Here is a 24,230-nt window from a genome sequence, read left to right on the forward strand (position 1 = left end):
ATTACCCTAATACCCCCATACAGTACCCACATAACAGGGCCATAAGGAGCCTGCACTATAGTGCCATACAGTAACAGTACCCCAGAAATGTCCTATATATTACCCTAATACCCCCATACAGTACCCACATAACAGTGCCATAAGGAGCCTGCACTATACTGCCATACAGTAACAGTATTCTATATATTACCCTAATAATACCGCAGCCCGTGTCATGGTGTCGGTTCCCTACAAGCCTCCACAGAGGCCCCCACACCCCACTGCGGGATGCATAGACCTGTATGCCAGGCGGTGATCCCCTGGCACAGTGAGCAGGGTGGCGCACACACCGGGGTAACACATACCGGCAGTGAGGAGCAGCCGCGTCCCTTTCCCAGCCTCTGCAGACTCTATGGCTGAGCCCTATTGAGTTTCTTGGAGGAGATCATCTTGCTTTGTCAACGTCTCCAAGGGCAACCGGCATCAACAATGCAGAAACCGCCCTCCCCCCACCATTAACCTATTCATATCCAGACAGTTTTCAGCGAGAGTTTCGAATTCCACCCATCCACTTTGTATGGGCTGTGTGTCAGTCTACACTGTAGTTCTAGAATTCTATTCCTGGATCGGGAAGCTCAGGGTGAATGTGGCAATACGTTACAAGCAACCATACAGATCCCTGAAGTCACCCCCCCTATACAGTACTAATGGGTGACATCTCCACATACTTGGACCCCCCCCCCCCCCCCCCCCTAGGCACTAATCACTTTCATCCTGCTTTTCACAGACCCTGAATGGCTTATACTTCTGCATTAGGAAAAGTTATATCACCCAGGCTGTATGCGTGTCAGTCTTTACTGCTGGATTCTATTCATGGACCAGGAATAAAGCAGTTTTCAGTCCCTCCTGTAATACCCATTGATACTGCAGTATATATAATATCATGATGTACTGTGAGCCTAGTGCTCAGGAGCGACTAGAGACTACAATTCCCGGCATGCCTCCGCCTCTGGTGACGTCATCATATAGCTCATGATGTACTGTGAGCCTAGTGCTCAGCAGCGACTAGAGACTACAATTCCCGGTATGCCCCCGCCTCTGGTGACGTCATCGCTGTGCGCCCACCAGTGGACAGTTAATCCGGAAAAGGCTGGCGGCGGGACATTCGAATCCAGAGTAAACACGGGAGAAGAACGGAGACCAAACCTGGCGGACATGGGGACCAGAGCCGGGCCGGCCACCAACGGCTGTGAGTGCGAGGCCAGCAGGGAGGGGGCGCTCTGTAGATATCCAGCTGCGGTGGACTACACGGCCCAGCATGCTCCTGTCACTTAGTCACGTGACGGCCAGTCAGATATCCTATAGCCAATTTGTTATTGTATTTATTTTCTATTTTTTTTAATACTTTTTATTTTTATAGGAATCTTTTAGTTTCATTGGATTCATATGATTTATGTAGATTTGTGTTTTTGTCTTATTTTCTTTCTCAAAAATGTGGGGTTTTTGAACATTTTATTTTATTTTTTTCGGTGTGTTTTATTTCGGTGCCCGCCTCTTTGTCCTTGTAGTCCGTAGTTCAGGGGTCAGCGGGCTCACGCCGCGCACTTTTGTCAAACTAGGACTCCCAGCGTGCGCCATTCATTTCTGTGGGACAGCCAAGCGTTGTGCATGCTGGGAGTTGTAGTTTCACCACGGCTCAGGCGTCGTTTTAGCACGATCCCAATCCATGTGAACCCGGCCTTAGTTTTTTTATTAGTTTTTTTTCATATACCCTGCTTTATGGTCCGTGAACTGAGGCGATAAAAGCTCCTCCGTCAAATATTTACCCTGCAGGGTGCGGTGCATGGAACAGGACATTCCAGATTTGTGTGAAAGCCTAGAAGAGCGCCACCCCTGTGCATAGGTTGTGTGCGGTATTACAGCTCGGTCCCATTCACTGCTGCAATACCGGACACAACCTGTGGAGGGGTGGCGCTGTTGTGGGCAGAAAGCAGCCATGTTTTTCTAACCCCCCTGGAAATATTTCATTATCCTACAAATATCTGGACTGCGGATGTTCAGCCACTACAACTCCCAGTATACATTTTTCTCTTCTCTGTCAGATGAGCGCCTCACGGCGGATGAGATGGACGAGCAGCGGCGGCAGAATGTCGCTTATCAGTACCTGTGTCACCTGGAGGAGGCAAAGCGGTGAGGAGGATGGGAGTAGTAGTGACCGCCGCCGGAGTCCTCTCTGCCTCTCTTAAGTAATGGCGGCGTCTCTTGGTTTCCTTTGCAGCTGGATGGAGTCCTGTCTGAACGAGGAGCTGCCGCCCCCTACCGAGCTGGAGGAGAGCTTGCGCAATGGCGTCCTCCTCGCCAAGCTGGGGAGTTTCTTTGCGCCGGAGATCGTACCGCTGAAAAAAATCTACGACGGCGATCAGCTGCGTTATCAGGTACACCCCATCCCCCCATGGTTCCTATTCACTGACAGCAAGCAGAGGAACTGACACCCACACTCTGGAGGACCCACGCCTATGGGTTTCATTGTGTAATACTTAGTTTCTCCTGTGGTGGCGCTGCAGGGAAACTGATAGCTTACCTCCTGGCTCGCAGATCGCTTGGGATGACCGCCGTTGCGTCGTTTAACCCTTGTCTTGCTGTGTTGCAGGCAGCTGGCCTTCATTTTCGGCACACGGATAACATCAACCACTGGCGCCACGCAATGAGCCACATCGGTCTGCCCACGGTGCGTCCTCCAGCCATAGATGGCTAAGAAACAGCGCCCCCTACTGCATCCAACTAGATGGCTCTGGGGGTTTGCCATGCTGGGACTTGTAGTCCACCCACCAATAATCCGCCTCTTTCTCCGATTTGCAGCTTTTCCAGCCGGAGACGACGGACATCTACGACAAGAAGAATATGCCCCGCGTGGTCTACTGTATTCACGCCCTCAGGTGAGGTCAGGGCCACCTACCTTCTCTTCTCCGCTAGGTTCAGAAGTCTGCTAGTGTCCTGTTGGCAAAGAGCAGTGCATTCTGGGAGCTCAGCTGTCAGGTCACATGTCTGATCGTGGGTGGAGCCAACCGCTTGCCTGTTTTTTTTTTTTCCCGCACAATCGGAAGCAGCTTTGGAAGTGAATAGAGTAGAGCCAAAATAAGTCCAAATCTGTCCAAAAGCGTCAAGTGAAGACCTGAGTTATTTAACCCTTTATGTAGAGTGAAATAACGAAAAAGCGGAGTCGTCCTTTAAGTTGCGCTTCACCATGTCTTTAAGTCCACCATTTTTTTTTTTTTTCCAGTTTGTATCTCTTTAAGCTGGGGCTGGCTCCTCAGATTCAAGATTTATACGGGAAAGTGAACTTTACAGGTCAGTATGCGATAATTGAAGTGAATGGTGCCTGCTGGGAGTGGTAGTGCCACACGTGATCGCCCCTTATGATATCACGTCTCGTGTTCTCTCTCTCCAGAGGAGGAAATCAGCCACATGAAAAGTGAGCTGGACAAGTATGGGTTACAGATGCCGGCCTTCAGCAAAATCGGGGGGATCCTGGCCAACGAGCTGTCCGTGGACGAAGCGGCAGGTGAGCGGCCGCGATCGCCTTACCTGGACAGGATAAAACGTTCTGCGCTCGCCAACTATACATTTCAAGATCTCTGGCTCTGCTGATGTGAAGGTTTCTATTCACTGACAGCAAGCAATCTCTTTCCCCTCAGCTCTCCTAACCTATACCTGTCCGTCTGTTCTAGTGCATGCAGCGGTCATTGCCATCAATGAAGCGGTGGAGAGAGGAGCGGTGCCGGACACCATGGCCGCCCTGCGGAACCCCAACGCCATGCTGGCGAACCTTCAGGAGAAGCTGGCGGCAGTGTACCAAGAACTCCTCCACCAAGCCAAGGCAACCAAGGTGGCAAATGCCCGCCAGAAGGTGAGGCGTGTGTTTTATTTATCATCTTATCCTCCAGAGCTGCATTCACAATTCTACTGGAAACAGTCAGCAAGCTCGCTGACTGGTTCCATTAACACCGGCTGAATTGTAGCTTTCTGGCGGCTAATCCCCTGTGCAGGTTCTGCAGGACCCGTCGGACAGTCAGGACATCTACGACCACTGCTTGACGCAAGCCGAAATCCAGGGGAACGTTAACAAAGTGAACGGTAGCCTAACCCCTTTGACACGTCCCTGTCATGTAGCTGATGGCGGGCATCCCGCTGACCCTCCTCCGTTCCTCCTCAGTGCACGCAGCTCTGGAGTACGTGGATGAAGCGCTGGAGAGGAAGGATGCGAGGAGCCTGTACGCCGCGTTGCAAGACTCCGCCCTCTTACTGCGCAGACTGCAGCGGGAGAACTCCGACTGGTACTTGGAGCAGCTGACCATTGACCGCGAGCAGAAAGCCCTTGTGAGTGCCTGGCGTCGTTACGTCGCGGTGAGAGACCCCCCCCCTCTGTTCTGTACACTGACGGGGGTGTTGTCTTCCAGGAGCTGGGCTGCGTGGATCTGCTGGAGAAGGAGGAGCTACAAGCCGGAGTGGACGCAGCCAATCAGAATGCAGTCAGAGAGCATGCCAGTAAGTGTTGGGTCTTAACCCCTTCACGCAACATCACGTACATGTACGTGGGGGAATGTGGTGCCTCACCGCATTCCCACGTGCATGTACGTGATCGGCTTTCACTGTCAGCGCAGGGAGCGAAGCGCTGAAGCTCCAGTGAAGCCGGCGTGCTGGGGTTGCTAGGCAACCAGAGAAGCCGGCAGGAGCTGTATTGGAGCTCTGACCCGCCCGCGATCGCTGTGATTGGTCCATTACTGCAGAGGGACCAATCGCAGCGCATCGGGGCAGGTAAGGGGGGGTTAGGGAGGGACTATGTGCTTCTCCTTCTCTGATCGCCCCAATTCCTGTCAGGGAAGCGATCAGAGAAGGAGAAAGTGTGAAAATATTCCCCACCTATGACGAGTATACTCGTCATGGAGCACTGCTACTTAGCGCGCCATGATGAGTATACACGTCATGGCATAAACTGTCACCATGTCTGCAGACATGGTGACAGCGCTGAGATCCCCGCTGTCACACACAGCCGGGCACCTTAGGTCAATGCCGAGGGGGGTCCTGTGACCCCCCCCATGTCGGCGATCGCTGCAAACCGCAGGTCAATTCAGACCTGCGGTTTGTAGCGCTTTCTGCGGTTACTGATCCCCGCGGTCCCTGACCGCGGGGATCAGAAACTTTACTATGCCCAAAATAAAGCTTTTTCACCCCCCCTGCACCCCTGAATGATGTTATGTGGGCGGGTGGTGCAGGGGGGGTGTCGCAGGCGGTGGGGAGGTGCGGTAAGCTGCGGGAGGCGGGCGGTGCGGCAGGCGGGATCGCGATCCCCCGCCCGCCTCCCTTTCAATGATCGTTGGTGTCTAGTGGGGATACCAGGGTGCCAGCACATTGCTGGCACCCTGGTATAAACGGCTGACATCTGCGATGCGATGTCAGCCGTTTAACCCTTTCCATACAGCGGTCCGTACGGACCGCTGTATGGAAAAGGTTAACAGCGCAGGGAGCTCTCTCCCTCTCTCATCGGGGGGCTGCTGTGCCTTTGCAGCCCCCCGATGGGAGAGGGAGAGAGCTCCCAGAGAGCCCCCCTCAGCCCTGTACTTACCCTTCCCCGTCTGCGCAGTTCTGAGCAGTACTGAGCAGACGGGGAAGGTTCCCATGGCAACAGGACGCCTCTCAGGCGTCCTGCTGTCCATGGTGCTGAACAGATCTGTGCTGAAAGCATAGATCTGTTCAGACAAGTGTAAAATACAGTGCAGTACAATATATATTGTTCTGTACTGTATTATACAGACATCAGACCCACTGGATCTTCAAGAACCAAGTGGGTCTGGGTCAAAAAAAAAGGAAAAAAAAAGTGAAAAAAGTAAAGTTTCAAAAAAACACATTTATCACTGAATAAAAAAAAAAAAAAAAAAATACACTACACATATTAGGTATCGCCGCGTCCGTAACGACCTGATCTATAAAACGGTCATGTTACTTTCCCCGCACGGTGAACGCCATAAAAATAAAAAAATAAAAACTATGAGGAAATTGAAATTTTGCCCACCTTACTTCCCAAAAAAGGTAATAAAAGTGATCAAAAAAGTCGCATGTACGCCAAAAAAGTACCAATCAAACCGTCACCTCATCCCGCAAAAAATGAGCCCTTACATGAGACAATGGCCCAAAAAATAAAAAAACTATGGGTCTCAGACTATGGAGATACTAAAACATGATTTTTTTTTTTTGTTTCAAAAATATTATTGTGTAAAACCCTGATAAATTATAAAAAGGTAGACATATTAGGTATTGCCATGTCCGTAAGAACCTGATCTATAAAAATACCACATGACCTAACCCCTCAGGTGAACACTGTAAAAAAAAAAAAAAAAAAAAAAACGGTGTCAAAAAAGCTATTTTTTTGTTACCTTACATCACAAAAAGTGTAATAGCAAGCGATCAAAAAGTCATGTGCACCCCAAAATAGTACCAATCTAACCGTCATCTCATCCCGCAAAAATGATACCCAACCTGAGACAATCGCCAAAAAACTGAAAAAACTATGGCTCTCAGACTATGGAGACACTAAAACATGTTTTTTTTTTGTGTCAAAAATGATATTATTGTGTAAAACCTAAATAAATAAAAAAGTATACATATTAGGTATCGTCACGTCCGTAAGAACCTGCTCTATAAAAATAGCACATGATCTAACCTGTCAGATGAACGTTGTAAATATTAAAAAATAAAAACAGTGCCAAAACAGCTATTTTTTGGCAAATTTTCCATTTTAATTCATTTTTTCCCATAACAAAGCAAGGGTTAACAGCCAAACAAAACTCAATATTTATTGCCCTGATTCTTTAGTTTATAGAAATGCCCCATATGTGGTCGTAAACTGCTGTACGGGCACACGGCAGGGCGCAGAAGGAAAGGAGCGCCATATGGTTTTTGGAAGGCAGTTTTTGCTGGACTGGTTTTTTGACACCATGTCCCATTTGAAGCCCCCCCGATGCACCCCTAGAGTATAAACTCCAAAAAATGACCCCATTTTGGAAACTACACCCCTCAAGGTATTCAAAACTGATTTTACAAACTTTGTTAACCCTTTAAGTGTTCCACAAGAGTTAATGGCAAATGGAGATGAAATTTCTGAATTTCTATTTCTTGTTACTTTGCCTCACAAAAAAGTGTAATATAGAGCAACCAAAAATCATATGTTCCCTAAACTAGTACCAACAAAACTTCCACCGTATCCCGTAGTTTCCAAAATGGGGCCACTTTTTTGGAGTTTCTACTCTAGGGGTGCATCAGGGGGGCTTCAAATGGGACATGGTGTCTAAAAACAATCCAGCAAAATCTGCCTTCCAGAAACCATATGGCATTTCTTTCCTTCTGCGCCCTGCCGTGTGCCCGTACAGCGGTTTACGACCACATATGGGGTGTTTCTGTAAACTACAGAATCAGGGCCATAAATCAAGAGTTTTGTTTGGCTGTTAACCCTTGCTTTGTTACTGGAAAAAAAATATTAAAATGGAAAATCTGCCGAAAAAGTGAAATTTTGAAATTTAATCTCTATTTTCCATTTATTCTTGTGGAACACCTAAAGGGTTAACAGCGTTTGTAAAATCAGTTTTGAATACCTTGAGGGGTGTAGTTTCTTAGATGGCGTCACTTTTATGGAGTTTCTACTCTTGGGGTGCATCAGCGGGGCTTCAAATGGGACATGGTGTCAAAAAAACAGTCCAGCAAAATTAGCCCTCCAGAAACCATACGGCGCACCTTTCACTCTGCGCCCCGCTGTGTGGCCGTACAGTAGTTTACGGTCACATATGGGGTGTTTCTGTGAACATCAGAGTCAGGGCAATAAAGATACAGTCTTGTTTGGCTGTTAACCCTTGCTTTGTTAGTGGAAAAAATGGGTTAAAATGAAAAATTAGACAAAAAAATGAAATTCTCAAATTTCCTCCCCATTTGCCAATAACTCTTGTGCAACACCTAAAGGGTTAACAATGTATGCAAAATCAGTTTTGAATACCTTGAGGGGTGTAGTTTCTTAGATGGGGTCATTTTTGGGTGGTTTCTATTATGTAAGCCTCGCAAAGTGACTTCAGTCCTGAACTGGTCCCTAAAAATTGAGTTTTTGTAAATTTCGGAAAAATTTCAAGATTTGCTTCTAAACTTCTAAGCCTTATAACATCCCCAAAAAATAAAATATCATTCCCAAAACAATTCAAGCATGAAGTAGACATATGGGGAATGTAAAGTCATCACAATTTTTTGGGGTATTACTATGTATTACAGAAGTAGAGAAACTGAAACTTTGAAATTTGCAAATTTTTCCAAATTTTTGGTAAATTAGGTATTTTTTTGTGCAAAAAAAATATTTTTTTTGACTTCATTTTACCAGTGTCATGAAGTACAATATGTGACGAAAAAACAATCTCAGAATGGCCTGGATAAGTCAAAGCGTTTTAAAGTTATTAGCACTTAAAGCGACACTGGTCAGATTTCCAAAAAATGGCCTGGTCCTTAAGGTGAAAATGAGCCCGGTCCTGAAGGGGTTAAAGGTGAAGTCTTGTAATGCTGCGGGCCCCCCTTCCCCACCCCTGTGTTGGGTTGCTTCTGAAGCTGAGAGTTTTAGGGGCCACCCTGTGTTTGCATGGATAGATACACCTCCAAGTAATCATCCTGTCCTTAAAGGGCTTGTCCAGTTTTTATTTTTGCAAATATTGCTTAGTCGATGCCTTACATACTTTGAGTTTCTGCGAATCATCAGTAAGATCTCTGCTTGCTGTAAACAGAAACATTCCCATTTGCATCTGCAAGTTATATGGGTAAGTTATACACGATTAGTCGAGTGCATTCATTCACTGACAGCAAGCAGAGTTATTGAAAAACAAAGTCTATTAGGGCGTTTATTTATATGGAGCACCCCTTGCGGGGGTGTTGTCCCTCACCTCTAGGGGGCGCTGTTGCCTCCAGAGGTTGAGGGGCGCTGCAGGGTGACCCAGATTCTCTTTCTTTAGTGCAGCAGGCTGTCTCCCGTGTTAACGCCGCCATCCGGAACGGAAACGCCGCACTGACCGCGAAAGAGCTGGCCAGCCCGGACGCGCAGCTGCCGGACGTCTTCCCCTTCGCGGCAGATCTGTACCAGCAGGAACTCTCCACTCTCCAGGGGCAGAGTCCGCGAGTGAGTTTAGTTCCTCGGATAACAACGCCATCTGTCTGCGTCTGGGGAAAGCTGGGCGACGACCAATATGGCCGCCAAGTCCCCCTGCAGACCTTTTTCATATAACCCATCTTCCGTTTCCTCCCTCAGGGTTCCCTGGTGCAGGAGGAGCTGTTTGTGGCCGTGGAGATGCTGTCTGCCGTGGCCCTCGTGAACCGGGCCCTAGAGGCCGGGGACCTGAATACGTTCTGGGCGGCCCTGGTGAGCGCCGCACTAGGCCTGTCTGATGTGGATGAGGACAACATTCAGAGGTGAGGAGACGAGCGCCACACAAACCCTCGGGACTAAGCAGATCTGTTAGGGCGTGTTGACTTCTGCAACCAGTTCCCAATAGGTTCATTGCATCAGAAGTAAAAAAATAAATAAAAATACTTTTATTTTATAATCAAACATTACAGTTTGGTGTCTACAGCTCCTATGTGTCTCCATGGTAACAGACTACAAGCAAACCTCTGTGTAGTCTGATGCCGCAGTCCTAGATCAGCTTCATTATACATGTCTCTTTCCATGGAGATGGTATTTTTTTTTATTTTATTTTTTTGTTTCCCCCCCCCCCCAGATACTTCAATAAACTGTGTAAGCGGAAGCGGCGGTCTCAGGGTGGGTGTGGCTTCCTCAGCTGGAACGATCTGCAGTCCTGTGTCAATAACACTAACGACTCCATACAAGAGGAGCATGACCGTAAGTGGAAGAGCCCAAGCGCCTTTGCCTTGGCCAACCCCCTTTCCTGTTGGTACATTCCTTGCAGGCTAGCAGTCCTGCTGATAGGACCTCTGCATACAGCTGTTATTAGGGGGGGGGGCCTAGCGCTGAAATCAATACGCCCTCTAGTGGGCGCTCCAGACACTCTCTTGAGCGAGAAAGCTGCGGGGTTTTAAGGTCTCGTTCACATTTTATTTTTCCCTAGAAATCCTGGCGGTCAGCCTCATTAACGAAGCGCTTGAACAGAATGACCCCCAGAAAACCTTCACCGCCTTGCTCCTGCCAGCGGCTGCCCTCACCGACGTCACCCTCCCAATAGCCAGCCTCTACCACCAGATCCTCACCAGCGACCTGCGGCACAAAAAGGAGGTGACGCCATCACCGTTGAATAACAGGCGCAACAACGTTGGGGCACTTTCACACTGGCGTTACTCTTTTCCGGTATTGAGTTCCGTCCTCGGGGATCAATACTGGAATTTTTTTTTTTTTTTTTTTTCGGATGACACCGGAAAGACGGATCCGGTATTTCAGTGCATTTGTCAGACTGATCCCGGAAATGTTATCCATTTGCACACCGATTTCCGGGTCCAGCAGGCCGTTCCGGCGACGGAATCCAGCAACGCAAGTGTGAAAGTCGCCTTAGTTGTGTTACCAGCAGCTGCCACCAGAGGGAGCTCACTTCCAGTTCCAGCCACCTATTATGAGCTCCCCCTAGTGGTGGCTGCAGGCCAGGCAGCGGCACATTTTGAATGAGATATTTCTGAAGAAGCTGCTGCTGACCAAAATAATTCCATGTTGTGGTTGTTGGCACAGGTGACCCGGGATGACTCCGCGGTTCTGTGGTTGGAGGAGATACAGAGAGGAGTGTCTCAGGCAAATCAGGAAAATACAAGAGCCCGGAGAAGTGAGTAATTAAAGGGGCTGTCCAGTAATTATCCCGTTTACAGAATAGGTGACCCATCCCAGCGGTCAGAGCAGTTGGACCCTTGTCCCCTATAATAATTCTGCACTTTCTCCTATTCCGATTCTCAGTGGCTCTGGGCATAGCGGCCATCAACCAATCCATAAAGGAAGGAAGACCCTCTCAAACCCTGCGGGTGTTACGGAACCCGGATGCTTTGCTCTGCGGGGTGGTGTCGGACTGCGCCGATGGATATCAATCTGAACTTGCCGCAATCATGAACGGCAAACGCAAGAGAGGTGAGCGCGACCGTCCGATGCCGCGCATGGCGGTGCCCACCACAAAGAATCATGGTATGTATATTCTCTAAACTCTGCTGCCCTCTTGTGTCTGTCCATGCTAACTGCAGGCGATGCAGCCAATTATTGGCTGAGGCACAAGGTAAAGGACAGAGGTGACTATTACTTCCACCTGCGCTCCTTCGAGGGGTCGTGGGAACAACCGCCAGGCTTCAGTCCCAGCAACACGCACCTGTCCCGGGAGGAAATCCAGGTAAGGGAGAAGGGATACCTCGTGGTGCCTCCTAAGTAATTTGGGGAAATTATTTCCTGTTGTCGTCTTATTGATCTGTCATCCACTCACTTCAGTCCACAATTCAGAAAGTGACAAGCGGCTTCCGGCGGGAGAAGCAGTGGGAGGCCAGCGTGGACATGCTGGTGAGGCTGCAGGCGCACATGAGAGGCTACCTGGTGCGCGGGAACTTCACCGAGAGGAAGGATCTCCTGCACAAGCAAGTGCCCGCCGTCACCGCGATCCAGGTACAAACCTCCGGTCCTGGGGATGGATTCCTAATGAGACCCGAGTATTATAATTATTACTCCACCCTCGATATTGATGTGGGCTGTTCACAGGCGCAGTGGAGGGGGTATAGGCAGCGACAGGCGTATCTACAGAGGCTCCGATATCTACACAGGAACGTAGCGGCTGTCATCAAGGTAAGAGCTGAAAATGGATGAGTAATGTATGTACACAGTGACTGCACCAGCAGAATAGTGAGTGCAGCTCTGGAGTATAATACAGGATGTAACTCAGGATCAGTACAGGATAAGTAATGTATGTACACAGTGACTGCACCAGCAGAATAGAGAGTGCAGCTCTGGAGTATAATACAGGATGTAACTCAGGATCAGTACAGGATAAGTCATGTATGTACACAGTGACTGCACCAGCAGAATAGTGAGTGCAGCTCTGGAGTATAATACAGGACGTAACTCAGGATCTGTACAGGATAAGTAATGTATGTACACAGTGACTGCACCAGCAGAATAGTGAGTGCAGCTCTGGAGTATAATACAGGATGTAACTCAGGATCAGTACAGGATAAGAAATGCCATGTACACAGTGACTGCACCAGCAGAATAGTGAGTGCAGCTCTGGAGTATAATACAGGATGTAACTCAGGATCAGTACAGGATAAGTAATGTATGTACACAGTGTCTGCACCAGCAGAATAGCGAGTACAGCTCTGGAGTATAATACAGGATGTAACTCAGGATCAGTACAGGATAAGTAATGTATGTACACAGTGATTCCACCAGCAGAATAGTGAGTGCAGCTCTGGAGTATAATACAGGATGTAACTCAGGATCAGTACAGGATAAGTAATGTATGGACACAGTGACTGCACCAGCAGAATAGTGAGTGCAGCTCTGGAGTATAATACAGGATGTAACTCAGGATCAGTACAGGATAAGTAATGTATGTACACAGTGACTGCACCAGCAGAATAGTGAGTGCAGCTCTGGAGTATAATACAGGATGTAACTCAGGATCAGTACAGGATAAGTAATGTATGTACACAGTGACTGCACCAGCAGAATAGTGAGTGCAGCTCTGGAGTATAATACAGGATGTAACTCAGGATCAGTACAGGATAAGTAATGTATGTACACAGTGACTGCACCAGCAGAATAGTGAGTGCTGCTCTGGAGTATAATACAGGATGTAACTCAGGATCAGTACAGGATAAGTAATGTATGTACACAGTGACTGCACCAGCAGAATAGTGAGTGCAGCTCTGGAGTATAATACAGGATGTAACTCAGGATCAGTACAGGATAAGTAATGTATGTACACAGTGACTGCACCAGCAGAATAGTGAGTGCAGCTCTGGAGTATAATACAGGATGTAACTCAGGATCAGTACAGGATAAGTAATGTATGTACACAGTGACTGCACCAGCAGAATAGTGAGTGCTGCTCTGGAGTATAATACAGGATGTAACTCAGGATCAGTACAGGATAAGTAATGTATGTACACAGTGACTGCACCAGCAGAATAGTGAGTGCAGCTCTGGAGTATAATACAGGATGTAACTCAGGATCAGTACAGGATAAGTAATGTATGTACACAGTGACTGCACCAGCAGAATAGTGAGTGCAGCTCTGGAGTATAATACAGGATGTAACTCAGGATCAGTACAGGATAAGTAATGTATGTACACAGTGACTGCACCAGCAGAATAGTGAGTGCAGCTCTGGAGTATAATACAGGATGTAACTCAGGATCAGTACAGGATAAGTAATGTATGTACACAGTGACTGCACCAGCAGAATAGTGAGTGCAGCTCTGGAGTATAATACAGGATGTAACTCAGGATCAGTACAGGATAAGTAATGTATGTACACAGTGACTGCACCAGCAGAATAGTGAGTGCAGCTCTGGAGTATAATACAGGATGTAACTCAGGATCAGTACAGGATAAGTAATGTATGTACACAGTGACTGCACCAGCAGAATAGTGAGTGCTGCTCTGGAGTATAATACAGGATGTAACTCAGGATCAGTACAGGATAAGTAATGTATGTACACAGTGACTGCACCAGCAGAATAGTGAGTGCAGCTCTGGAGTATAATACAGGATGTAACTCAGGATCAGTACAGGATAAGTAATGTATGTACACAGTGACTGCACCAGCAGAATAGTGAGTGCAGCTCTGGAGTATAATACAGGATGTAACTCAGGATCAGTACAGGATAAGTAATGTATGTACACAGTGACTGCACCAGCAGAATAGTGAGTGCAGCTCTGGAGTATAATACAGGATGTAACTCAGGATCAGTACAGGATAAGTAATGTATGTACACAGTGACTGCACCAGCAGAATAGTGAGTGCAGCTCTGGAGTATAATACAGGATGTAACTCAGGATCAGTACAGGATAAGTAATGTATGTACACAGTGACTGCACCAGCAGAATAGTGAGTGCAGCTCTGGAGTATAATACAGGATGTAACTCAGGATCAGTACAGGATAAGTAATGTATGTACACAGTGACTGCACCAGCAGAATAGTGAGTGCAGCTCTGGAGTATAATCAGTTTTTCTGAACTCCTGCTATAACAATAAGACATTGGTTAACTCATCGTATGGTCATGAACCAGCTTCACTTTCAAGACCTTCCTCCCCATTTTCTACTCTCTTGGTCAGATCCAGTCACTGGTGAGGATGTGGCTCGCCAGAAAGAAATATCGAGAGAGGCTTAGATATTTCCGGAGGAACGTACGTATTGCTCTAAATGTTACATTGTATCATCTCGGGGTTGGTGGTATTATAATTGTTATGCCCTTAAAAGCCAAATTGTTGGGGGCAACCAATAGTAATCATTCCATTATGGCCACCCTATGTAATAATACAGGGCGATTTATAGAAATACATGGAGTTGTATAAGCTGCAGGAGGGCTGATACTAAAGTTGTCAGCCATGACGGTTTCCGTCCGTGTTGTCAGGTTCACACTGTAATCTATTGTACCTGCAGATCGCCAGCGTTATAAAGATCCAGGCCTTCTTCCGAGCCAGCAAGGCCAGAGGGGACTACAGGATGCTGGGTGAGCAGGCCATCGAAGGCCTATCGCTAGAGTGGTCCGTGGTCTGCGGCATCTTTTCTGGAGCTATAAGAGGACTCCTTGCAGGCATTAAAGGGGTTGTCCCATTCTCAGCCGCTTCCTATCCCCACAGAATCGGGAAGTGGTTTGGTACTACTGCCATGTACTGTTCAAACAGATGTGACCGCTGAGGCCTGTGATTGGCTGCAGTGGTCGCCAAACCAAGCCACTGCCCGGTCCTGTGGGGTACACCATATGCCACCCTCACCTTTTTATTGAGACAACCCCTTGAATCATGGATGGAGCAAGACTGAACTCTATTCTTCCTTGTCACAGTTCACGCCAAAAACCCCCCGCTCAGCACCCTGCGGAAGTTTGCCCACTTACTGGAGCAGAGTGAACGTGACTTTTGGGAGGAGAGGGAAGTGATGAAGCTGCGGGAGGAGGTGGTGAAGAAAATCCGATCAAATCAACGGCTGGAGAACGACCTCAATATGATGGACATCAAGATCGGCCTGTTGGTGAAGAATCGGATCACCTTGCAGGTGCTGAGCGGCCGCTCAATAGGGCACTGCGCCATCTTATACCTATATTCTTGGGTATGATCTACCTCCTAGTGTTTGACCCATCCCTTTAATCTGTGACGCAGGAAGTCGTGTCCCATTGCAAGAAGCTCACCAAGAAAAACAAGGAGCAGCTGTCGGACCTGATGGCCCTCGACAAGCAGAAAGGGTTAAAGTCTCTGAGCAAGGAGAAGCGGCAAAAGCTTGAGGCATACCAGCACCTCTTCTACCTGTTACAGGTGAGGCCCCGGCCAACGTTCCACGCCAGACTGGTAATCTGGTTTGCACTTTACGTATTAAATACGAGATCTCTGCTTGCTTTCTGTGAATGGGACATTAAAGGGGTTTTCCAGACGTTTAATATTGATGACCTATCCTTGGCGGACGGGCAGGTATCGGACCCCCACCAATCTGATATCGATAGCCTGGAAAACCCTTTTAAGACCACACAGGGTATCAAACCTGCGGCCGCGGATGGGTGGATGTTTCCATTCACTGACAGCCACAAAATCATAATCTTGTTCTCAGACGAACCCCGAGTACATGGCCAGGCTGATCTTCCAGATGCCTCAGAACAAATCCACCAAGTTCATGGAATCTGTAACCTTCACCCTCTACAACTACGCTTCTGATCGCCGGGAAGCTTACCTGCTCCTCAGGCTCTTCCATACAGCTCTGCAGGAGGAGATCACGTGAGTTCCCCTTTAAGTACACGGGGGGGAGCTCCGAAAGTCATTGGCATTCATTGATGATGTGATTTATTTGCCCACCCCCCCCCCCCCCCCCCCCCTCCCCTTTACAGCTCCAAAGTAGACCGAATCCAAGACATCATAACTGGGAACCCTACAGTCATCCGCCTGCTGGTCAGCTTCTACCGCAGCGCCCGCGGCCAGAACGCCTTACGCCAGATACTTGGGAACATGGTGAAGGAGGTTTTACAGGACAAAACCATCAATATTCGCATCAGTCCAGTCGAAATCTATAAGAGTTGGGTGAATCAAGTGGAGTCTCAGACCGGAAAAAAGAGGTACGGCGCGAAATATGTCCATGGGTCCCCTGGAACGTGTCCCTAGAATGGGTCCCCCAAAGTGAACGGAGGGCAGCCTTGCACGAGCGGGGAGAGTGGGACCCACATCTATCTGACATTGGTAGCAGGCAACCGACAGTTCCCTTTTTTTGGAAGCTCTTTTTGAGGGTGATTTCTTATGATGTCTTGCAGCACGCTCCCATATGACGTCACTCCAGAGCAGGCGCTCACCCACTCCGAGGTTCAGAGGCGTCTTGATATCTCTACCAGGAACCTCATTTCTGTGACTGACAAGTTTTTCTCCACCATCTTTGCCAATGTTGACCAGATACCGTAAGTTTTGTGATACAAAGGGGTGCAGTAGCGGTGGCCCATAGAGTACAGATTTACGAAAGTTTTTTTTGTCTTTTTATATCTACCTAAGTTACGGCATGCGTTATATCGGTAAGGTGCTGAAAAATTCTCTAAGCCAAAAATTCCCAAGGGCAAGAGAAGAGGATATCCATAAGGTAAGTCATAAACTTTTCAGAGTTTTTGGGATTCCCCTTGCAGTCCATCTCCTCTCCGGTGACTGCAGTTGGTCTTCTCCTTTTTGTCTCTGTTGGGCAGATTGTGGGTAACTTGCTCTACTACCGCTTTATGAACCCGGCCGTGGTGGCTCCTGATGCTTTTGACATAGTGGACATGTCAGCGGGTGGGACTATTCATCCAGATCAAAGACGGACATTGGGCTCCATCGCCAAGGTTCTTCAGCATGTGGCTGCCAATAGGTTGTTTGAGGATTCCCACCTGGGACTCGTCAACCAGTATCTGGCTGAGACGCACTGGAAGTTTAGGTATGTGTCCTGCTGCCTCTTGATATCTTGGACTATGTCTTCAAGCTCTGATGGAAATCTGTTCTTCACCTGTAGGAAGTTCATCCTCACAGCTTGTAATGTCCCGGAACCAGAGGAGCGATTCAATATAGATGAGTACTCTGAAATGGTCAACACCATTAAACCAGTCATATACATAACAGTTGGGGAGCTGATAGACACACACAAGGTGAGGGATTGGACCTCGAGTCCTATTGTCTTCACCTGTGAATTGTGATGGACAATGTGATTTGATCTGTTCTCCTATTATTTCCAGTTGTTGTTAGAGCACCAAGATGCCATTGCTCCAGACCATAAAGATCCAATTCATGAACTCCTTGAAGACCTGGGAGAGCTTCCTACGGTCCAGTCCTTGATCGGTATGTTGGATTCTTGGGTCCAGCTCTAAAGACTTATCTGCTGCCGGTCACTCTAGATATAATGCAGACCAGGGTTTCCCAACTTTTTTAGCATTAGGAAAATACTGGAAAAAATAATTTTGAGGAACCACTACCAACTATCAAGAGAAGAAAGGATGAAGGGTCGCAGACCCCTCAGTTTAATTGAGACCCCAGACCAGACTCCTCAGTTTGAGACACTAGACCAGACCCTAGATCAGAACATACAGTCTACTAACCTAAAATGAATGTGAGCCCTGACAGATCTCCTCTTCTCTGGACCACAGGAGAAAGCACTTCCAACCTACATGACGTGGCCTCAGAACAAGCTTTGGCCCAGCTCCGCAAGCTGGAGATGTCTCTAACTCTTACTAACAAGTTTGATATGGTTGGGACCAATGCAGAAGAGATGGACACTCACAGCCTACTGCTCAGGTGAGGGAAGAGCCCAGAAGTGCCTACATACTTGCCCCACTGGAAACCTCACCAGACCGAAGCTCCTCATAGGTGGTAGTTGTCCTTAAGTGTGCGTGAGGTGGGTTTCCACTCTTTTGATTCCTGCTCTTCTTCTATCTAGTACCAAGCACATGTTGGTGGACATCATCCAGTCCCAGCCTGGAGATTCTCTGGTGGAAGTTCTGAACAACTCCGCCTCAGCGCAGCAGGTAAGTACCACTCAAGTCGGAAGTGTGGCTGATCAGGAGATGGCAGATATAATGTTTATTTCTGGGCAGGAGGCATCCCACTACCACCTAATGCACCAAAGAGCTGTCAGAGATGCCCAGACCCCCGAGAAGATGAAGCGCCATCGATCTCTGCTGGGCAACAGTAAACTATCGATTGAGGACAAGAAACGCAAGGTCATCCGCAACCTGCGCAAACTGGAGAGCCTGGGACTGGTGTCCTCCCATAACCATTACCAAGAAATAATCGACATGATTGCTAAGGTATCTGTTCACAAGGAGAAGTCGTCTCTGAGTGTAATCAGCTTATTATAGCCCAGAGCTGCATTCACAATTCTGCTGTTTGTAACAGTGGGCAAGTCTGGCAACCCTCAAACAACTCGGATGAGCTGCTATAAAGTAGGACACCTATTACTATACAGTACAAGCGGAAAATGCTAGCAGAACAGTGAGTGCAGCTCTGGAGTATAATACAGGATGTAAGTCGGGATCAGTACAGGATAAGTAATGTATGTACACAGTGACTCCACCAGCAGAATAGTGAGTGCTGCTCTGGAGTATAATACAGGATGTAACTCAGGATCAGTACAGGATAAGTAATGTATGTACACAGTGACTCCACCAGCAGAATAGTGAGTGCAGCTCTGGAGTATAATACAGGATGTAACTCAGGATCAGTACAGGATAAGTAATGTATGTACACAGTGACTGCACTAGCAGAATAGTGAGTGCAGCTCTGGAGTATAATACAGGATGTAACTCAGGATCAGTACAGGATAAGTAATGTATGTACACAGTGACTGCACCAGCAGAATAGTGAGTGCAGCTCTGGAGTATAATACAGGATGTAACTCAGGATCAGCACAGTATAAGTAATGTATGTACACAGTGACTGCACCAGCAGAATAGTGAGTGCAGCTCTGGAGTATAATACAGGATGTAAGTCGGGATCAGTACAGGATAAGTAATGTATGTACACAGTGACTCCACCAGCAGAATAGTGAGTGCTGCTCTGGAGTATAATACAGGATGTAACTCAGGATCAGTACAGGATAAGTAATGTATGTACACAGTGACTCCACCAGCAGAATAGTGAGTGCAGCTCTGGAGTATAATACAGGATGTAACTCAGGATCAGTACAGGATAAGTAATGTATGTACACAGTGACTGCACCAGCAGAATAGTGAGTGCAGCTCTGGAGTATAATACAGGATGTAACTCAGGATCAGTAATGTATGTACACAGTGACTGCACCAGCAGAATAGTGAGTGCAGCTCTGGAGTATAATACTAAACTAATATCCAATGAAGTCTTAAAGCTTTTTTTTTTTTTATCTTTTTATTGATATTTTATATAGAGTACATAACCTATAAAAGGTGTCGGAGCGTCATATAATAGTAGTGGAGCAGAATGAACAAACTCCAGATCTTTCAGTACTTTTCAATAGACCTCTGTTGAGGGAGAGTCCCTTGCAGGAGCTCCTTGTAGGTTTGTTGCGGTTGTAGACACCCTAGAACATAACAGAGTGAACTATTCATATAACAAACAGTGACCGCCGGTATGTGGTCGCACCCGGGCAGTCAGGCAAACAAAGTAAGTCATCTACAGCTTTTGTGGTTTATAGACGGGAGGAGGGAGAAGCCCCTCTCAGATTTTCCATTTAACCATGTGTGTGTTCTATATTTTCGACTAGTCAGAGGGTCTGTGAGAGAGGTCACTTTTGAGCGTCGAAAGAGGACATTTTTTAACTCGTGTTTTTGCTTTTGTATTCTCTCCAAGGAGCCCAAGTTTTTAGGAATCTAGAGTGAGTTCTATTTGCCCAGCTTGCGAATTCCTCCATGAGGCACAGCTGGTCGTGGGTTTTTTTTTTTTTTTTTTTTTTTTTTACTCCCATTGAGTAATAGATGGGGATTAGGTACCTAGCTGCTTGGACCATCCAAGTAGGCAAATCAGATGCCTTCGGGGTCCAGTTGTCTGACGGGATCCACAATAAGACCGACGAGGATGATAGATGAATTGAGGTGCCACGTATTTGGTTTAATTTGTGTTCTACTTGTTCCCAGAATCCCCCTTATTTGAGGGCAAAACCAGAATATGTGGCCTAATGCAGTGTTCCTCAACTCCAGTCCTCAGGACCCACCTACCGGTCATGTTTTTAGGATTTCCTTAGTATGCCTTAGGACTTACCACAGGTGTTCATTCTGTGGGATATTCTCAAATCCTGACTGGAAGGTGGACCCTGAGGTCTGGAGTTGGGGAACTCTGGCCTAATGTGTCCCCTTCCTGAGAACATCTCCAGCAGTCGCTCCCGTAATCCCATTTTATGGAGTTTGTGAGGGTGGTTGTACCACCTGGTCATTGTTTTATATGAGTCTTCCTGGATTCTGACGCAGCGTGAAAAGCCATGGGATCCTAAATGTATCTGGTCTATTTCTGCTGTAGAAAAGGATCTCTATAGGTCCTTTTCCCATTGCCTGGAGTATCTGTGGTATTAGGATGGAGTAGGAAAGGGATTAGAGAAGATAGATGTCTTGGAGGATCAGAGAATGGGTTGCCGCTAACCATGAACACCTGGTTAGACTATGTAACGGAGGTGATGAGGTTCCACCTATACCCTATAGACCAGCAAGGTGACTAGTTCTAAGTCCGAGCCCAATATTTTATGTTGTTGGAGCCATCTTCTCAACAATATCGCTCTGTGGTAATTTTTTGCATCAGGGAGGCCAAAGCCTCCATGAAGACTATCTCTTGTTAAAGCCTTATCGTAGGTACCGAAAATTCATATTTTATCTCCACTTCCAGGATATTCGGAACCAGAGGAGATATCGTCAGCACAGGAAGGCCGAGTTGGTGAAGCTACGTCAGACCATGCAAAGGCTGCAATGCAAGACTGCCTTCCATGAAGAACAGATCGACTTCTACAACCAATACATCAAAACCTGCCTGGACAACCTCACTGCCAACCAGAAGTATGGTGCCCGCTGGTCTTCACATCTTCACGCCAGGCATTTAAGTCTTGCCTAAGAGTCTAATTTTTCTGCATTGTGTTTCCTTCCAAGACCGACAGGGAAAAATAAGAAGCAGAACTCTCTGAACTACACGGCGACCAGACTGCACGAGAAGGGCGTCCTACTGGAGATAGAAGACCTTCCGTTCAGCCAGTCAGTACTTCTCCTCGAAACCTAGGAGTCATCACCGTCTTCCTGCTCAATGAGTATCTCCATGTTTTGTCTTCTAGATTCCGTAACGTCATTTTTGACATAACCCCCTGTGAGGAGCCCGGGAAGTTTCAAGTGAAGACCAAGTTTTTGGGTGTTGACATGGAAAAATTCCAGCTTCATTATCAGGTCAGTGGAAGATGGTGACGATCCTTGTATTTGAGGACCAAAAACTGTGAGGAGCTTCAGCTATGAATAATGTTAGCTTTGTATAGACGGCAAGCGGAGACCTTCAAAATTATCCTTTTGTGGCCAGCTTGAGTTTGAAGGCCTCCTTTAGGTCTAGCTAATGTTTAACCCTATGTCATCCATGTCTTCTCGTCCCAGGACCTCCTCCAGCTGCAGTACGAAGGAGTCGCTGTCATGAAGATGTTCGATAAAGCCAAGGTGAACGTCAACCTGCTCATCTTCCTGCTGAACAAGAAGTTCTTCCGCAAGACCTGAGCTCCGGCCTCGTCTTTCTGCCTCCATTAGTCCTCGCACGCCGCGTTTCGCCTGTGTGACAACCGCTCTCTTGTGGCCAAAAGGGAACTGCGGCTGTAACGATTGCACTTCCATGCATGAATCACGTTCGCTTCCTAATTAATATCAATGCTGCAGATTATTAACCTGAACGCTGCTTTATGTTTCCGTGGAAACGTTAAGGAACCGGCTGCACCTTGAGCTCTGCACCGCAGCCCCGTGGTAGTGTCGGACAGAAGAAATCATCTCGTCAGCGATTTGTGCAATATTGTGACTTTTTTACTACACGGCTGCACTGATTTATGGTCAAAAGGGCCGGGGCTGATTAACCCTTTGTCCTCCATGACATGGCGTCGCCATCCTCTGCACTCTCCTTAGGTCACACGTGTGTTGTCTGCACTTATTAACAAGGAACCTCATCTATCAACCACTTGACTTTTTCCAAAGACTGCAGGAGAACTAATGGTTAATTGCTTTGAGTGACCTAGAACACTAGAATCATAGCTGAGCGGCATTTAAAGGGTTACCTGGGATGACCGAATTGATGGTCTAGCCTTACAGTAGGCGGTCTTTAGAATATCACTGTGGGTCTCGCTCCTGCCTCCCCGGCAGATGAAGGGGCATCTTTATTGGTTAGCAGACACAGCGCCATACTTCTAGTGGCCGTGCCTGGTACTGCAGCTAATCTCCATTCCTTGGAGTGTGCTGCAATACCAGGCACGGCCACTAAGAGAAGCATGGCGCTGTGTCTGGCAAATGGTGATGGTCTATCCCAAGGACTGTACCCAGCAGAATAAAAAGTGTGCCTGCTATAAGAGTTAATTAGAATCCAGTACCTAATTAGGAAATCTGACAACCATAGATCTCATAAGGGACATTTTTTTTTGTCATGTCACGTTGTACATGTATAGTGCTGTCTCCATGTATTTGTCTCCCCCCCCCCCCCCCCCCAAATATATTTATACCTCAAACCTTTGTCTAATTATTGCCTAGACCAAATCTGTAGTCACAATGGCTGCCGCTGCTCTGTGTACAGCTGACTGGAGTCCTCTGAATCACAGAATCACTGGCATTGTCTTGGTTTTTCGTGAATTTTATTAAAGCTGAATTATTCTGCAAGTGCAGCCTTGTTCATTGTGGTTAATTCATGTTAATCGGTCTTTACTTATCCTGAACTGATCCTGAGTTACATCCTGTATTATACTCCAGAGCTGCACTCACTATTCTGCTGGTGCAGTCACTGTGTACATACATTACTTATCCTGTACTGATCCTGAGTTACATCCTGTATTATACTCCAGAGCTGCACTCACTATTCTGCTGGTGCAGTCACTGTGTACATACATTACTTATCCTGTACTGATCCTGAGTTACATCCTGTATTATACTCCAGAGCTGCACTCACTATTCTGCTGGTGCAGTCACTGTGTACATACATTACTTATCCTGTACTGATCCTGAGTTACATCCTGTATTATACTCCAGAGCTGCACTCACTATTCTGCTGGTGCAGTCACTGGGTCCATATAGTGGGAGCAGAGAATGGAACCATCAGATCTTAGACCCTGGTTCTGCCGGTCATGGTTGTAGAGTAATACCGTATTTGCTGGGCAGCTGTTGAGGAAACGTCTGGTCACAGATGCCCGCCTGGTACGATGGCGCCACATGGCAAATGTAGAACAGAGAAAACACAGAATTTATCGGGCTGTATGAGGTGTAACTTCTTAAAGGGGCAGTGAACAGAAAGCTTTATTTTGCATGCAGTACTGTAATGGTTATAGACAAGCGTATACAGGGGGTAAATATATACTGCTGGACCGGAGCGGTCAGTCAGAGGGGTTCGAGGCGGGTCTACCCTGCACCCAACGACCTGCCGAGAGGGACCCAGGAAGATTATCGGGATCAGTGAGGTGTGTGTGACCGCTTTTATTAAGCCTTTCTGAACTACTTTTAAAAAACAGTTTTTATCCTTGGGTTTAGTAAAAATTGAAAATGTAAAAAAAAATGGTTTCCTATTATTTTGTTAAATACCGGTAGGTTACTTTAATACATTTTTTAAATAAGTAAATTTTACACTAAAGTATTTTTTTTTTTTTTACTATTTTATTTTTTTATGTATTTTCTGTTTAATGACTAATTTTTATTCTCTTTTTAAATGGTTCATTGTTTTCCTTTATTGGTTAATGTATATATATATATATTTTGTTTTTATTATTTTTTTCATTGGTTCATTTGGTTTTTGTTTAATGGTTAATTTTTATTCTTTTCATGGTCATTTTTTTTTAAATTATTTTTTAATTAAATAGCACATTTTTGTTTAATA

General features: G+C 46.9%; 1 protein-coding gene across 1 annotated transcript; it reads left to right on the forward strand.

Annotated features, from left to right (window-relative positions):
• Positions 1-1,127: 1,127 nt before the first annotated feature.
• Positions 1,128-22,655, forward strand: IQGAP3 (IQ motif containing GTPase activating protein 3). Its single transcript, XM_040412176.1, has 38 exons — positions 1,128-1,228; positions 2,082-2,169; positions 2,258-2,414; positions 2,630-2,707; positions 2,839-2,915; positions 3,260-3,327; positions 3,428-3,541; positions 3,708-3,886; positions 4,026-4,113; positions 4,193-4,356; positions 4,437-4,524; positions 9,012-9,175; positions 9,305-9,465; positions 9,774-9,895; positions 10,122-10,285; positions 10,730-10,820; positions 10,949-11,116; positions 11,227-11,369; positions 11,465-11,635; positions 11,729-11,812; positions 14,307-14,378; positions 14,635-14,704; positions 15,038-15,246; positions 15,351-15,503; positions 15,793-15,956; positions 16,067-16,291; positions 16,484-16,624; positions 16,716-16,800; positions 16,901-17,127; positions 17,203-17,335; positions 17,423-17,525; positions 17,831-17,978; positions 18,121-18,208; positions 18,278-18,490; positions 21,030-21,196; positions 21,287-21,388; positions 21,466-21,574; positions 21,773-22,655. The coding sequence occupies exons 1-38, from the start codon at positions 1,195-1,197 to the stop codon at positions 21,887-21,889; spliced, it is 4,929 nt and encodes a 1,642-aa protein (XP_040268110.1). The 5' UTR covers positions 1,128-1,194; the 3' UTR covers positions 21,890-22,655.
• Positions 22,656-24,230: the final 1,575 nt, after the last annotated feature.

Source organism: Bufo bufo, chromosome 11, assembly GCF_905171765.1.
Source record: "Bufo bufo chromosome 11, aBufBuf1.1, whole genome shotgun sequence".
Lineage (NCBI taxonomy): Eukaryota > Metazoa > Chordata > Amphibia > Anura > Bufonidae > Bufo > Bufo bufo.

Coding starts and splice junctions, on each gene's coding strand:
- IQGAP3 (XM_040412176.1), top strand. CDS start 1,195: ATGGGGACCAGAGCCGGGCCGGCCACCAACGGCT. Junction 1,229..2,081: donor CGGGCCGGCCACCAACGGCT/GTGAGTGCGAGG, acceptor CTTCTCTGTCAG/ATGAGCGCCTCACGGCGGAT. Junction 18,209..18,277: donor ACTCCGCCTCAGCGCAGCAG/GTAAGTACCACT, acceptor ATTTCTGGGCAG/GAGGCATCCCACTACCACCT.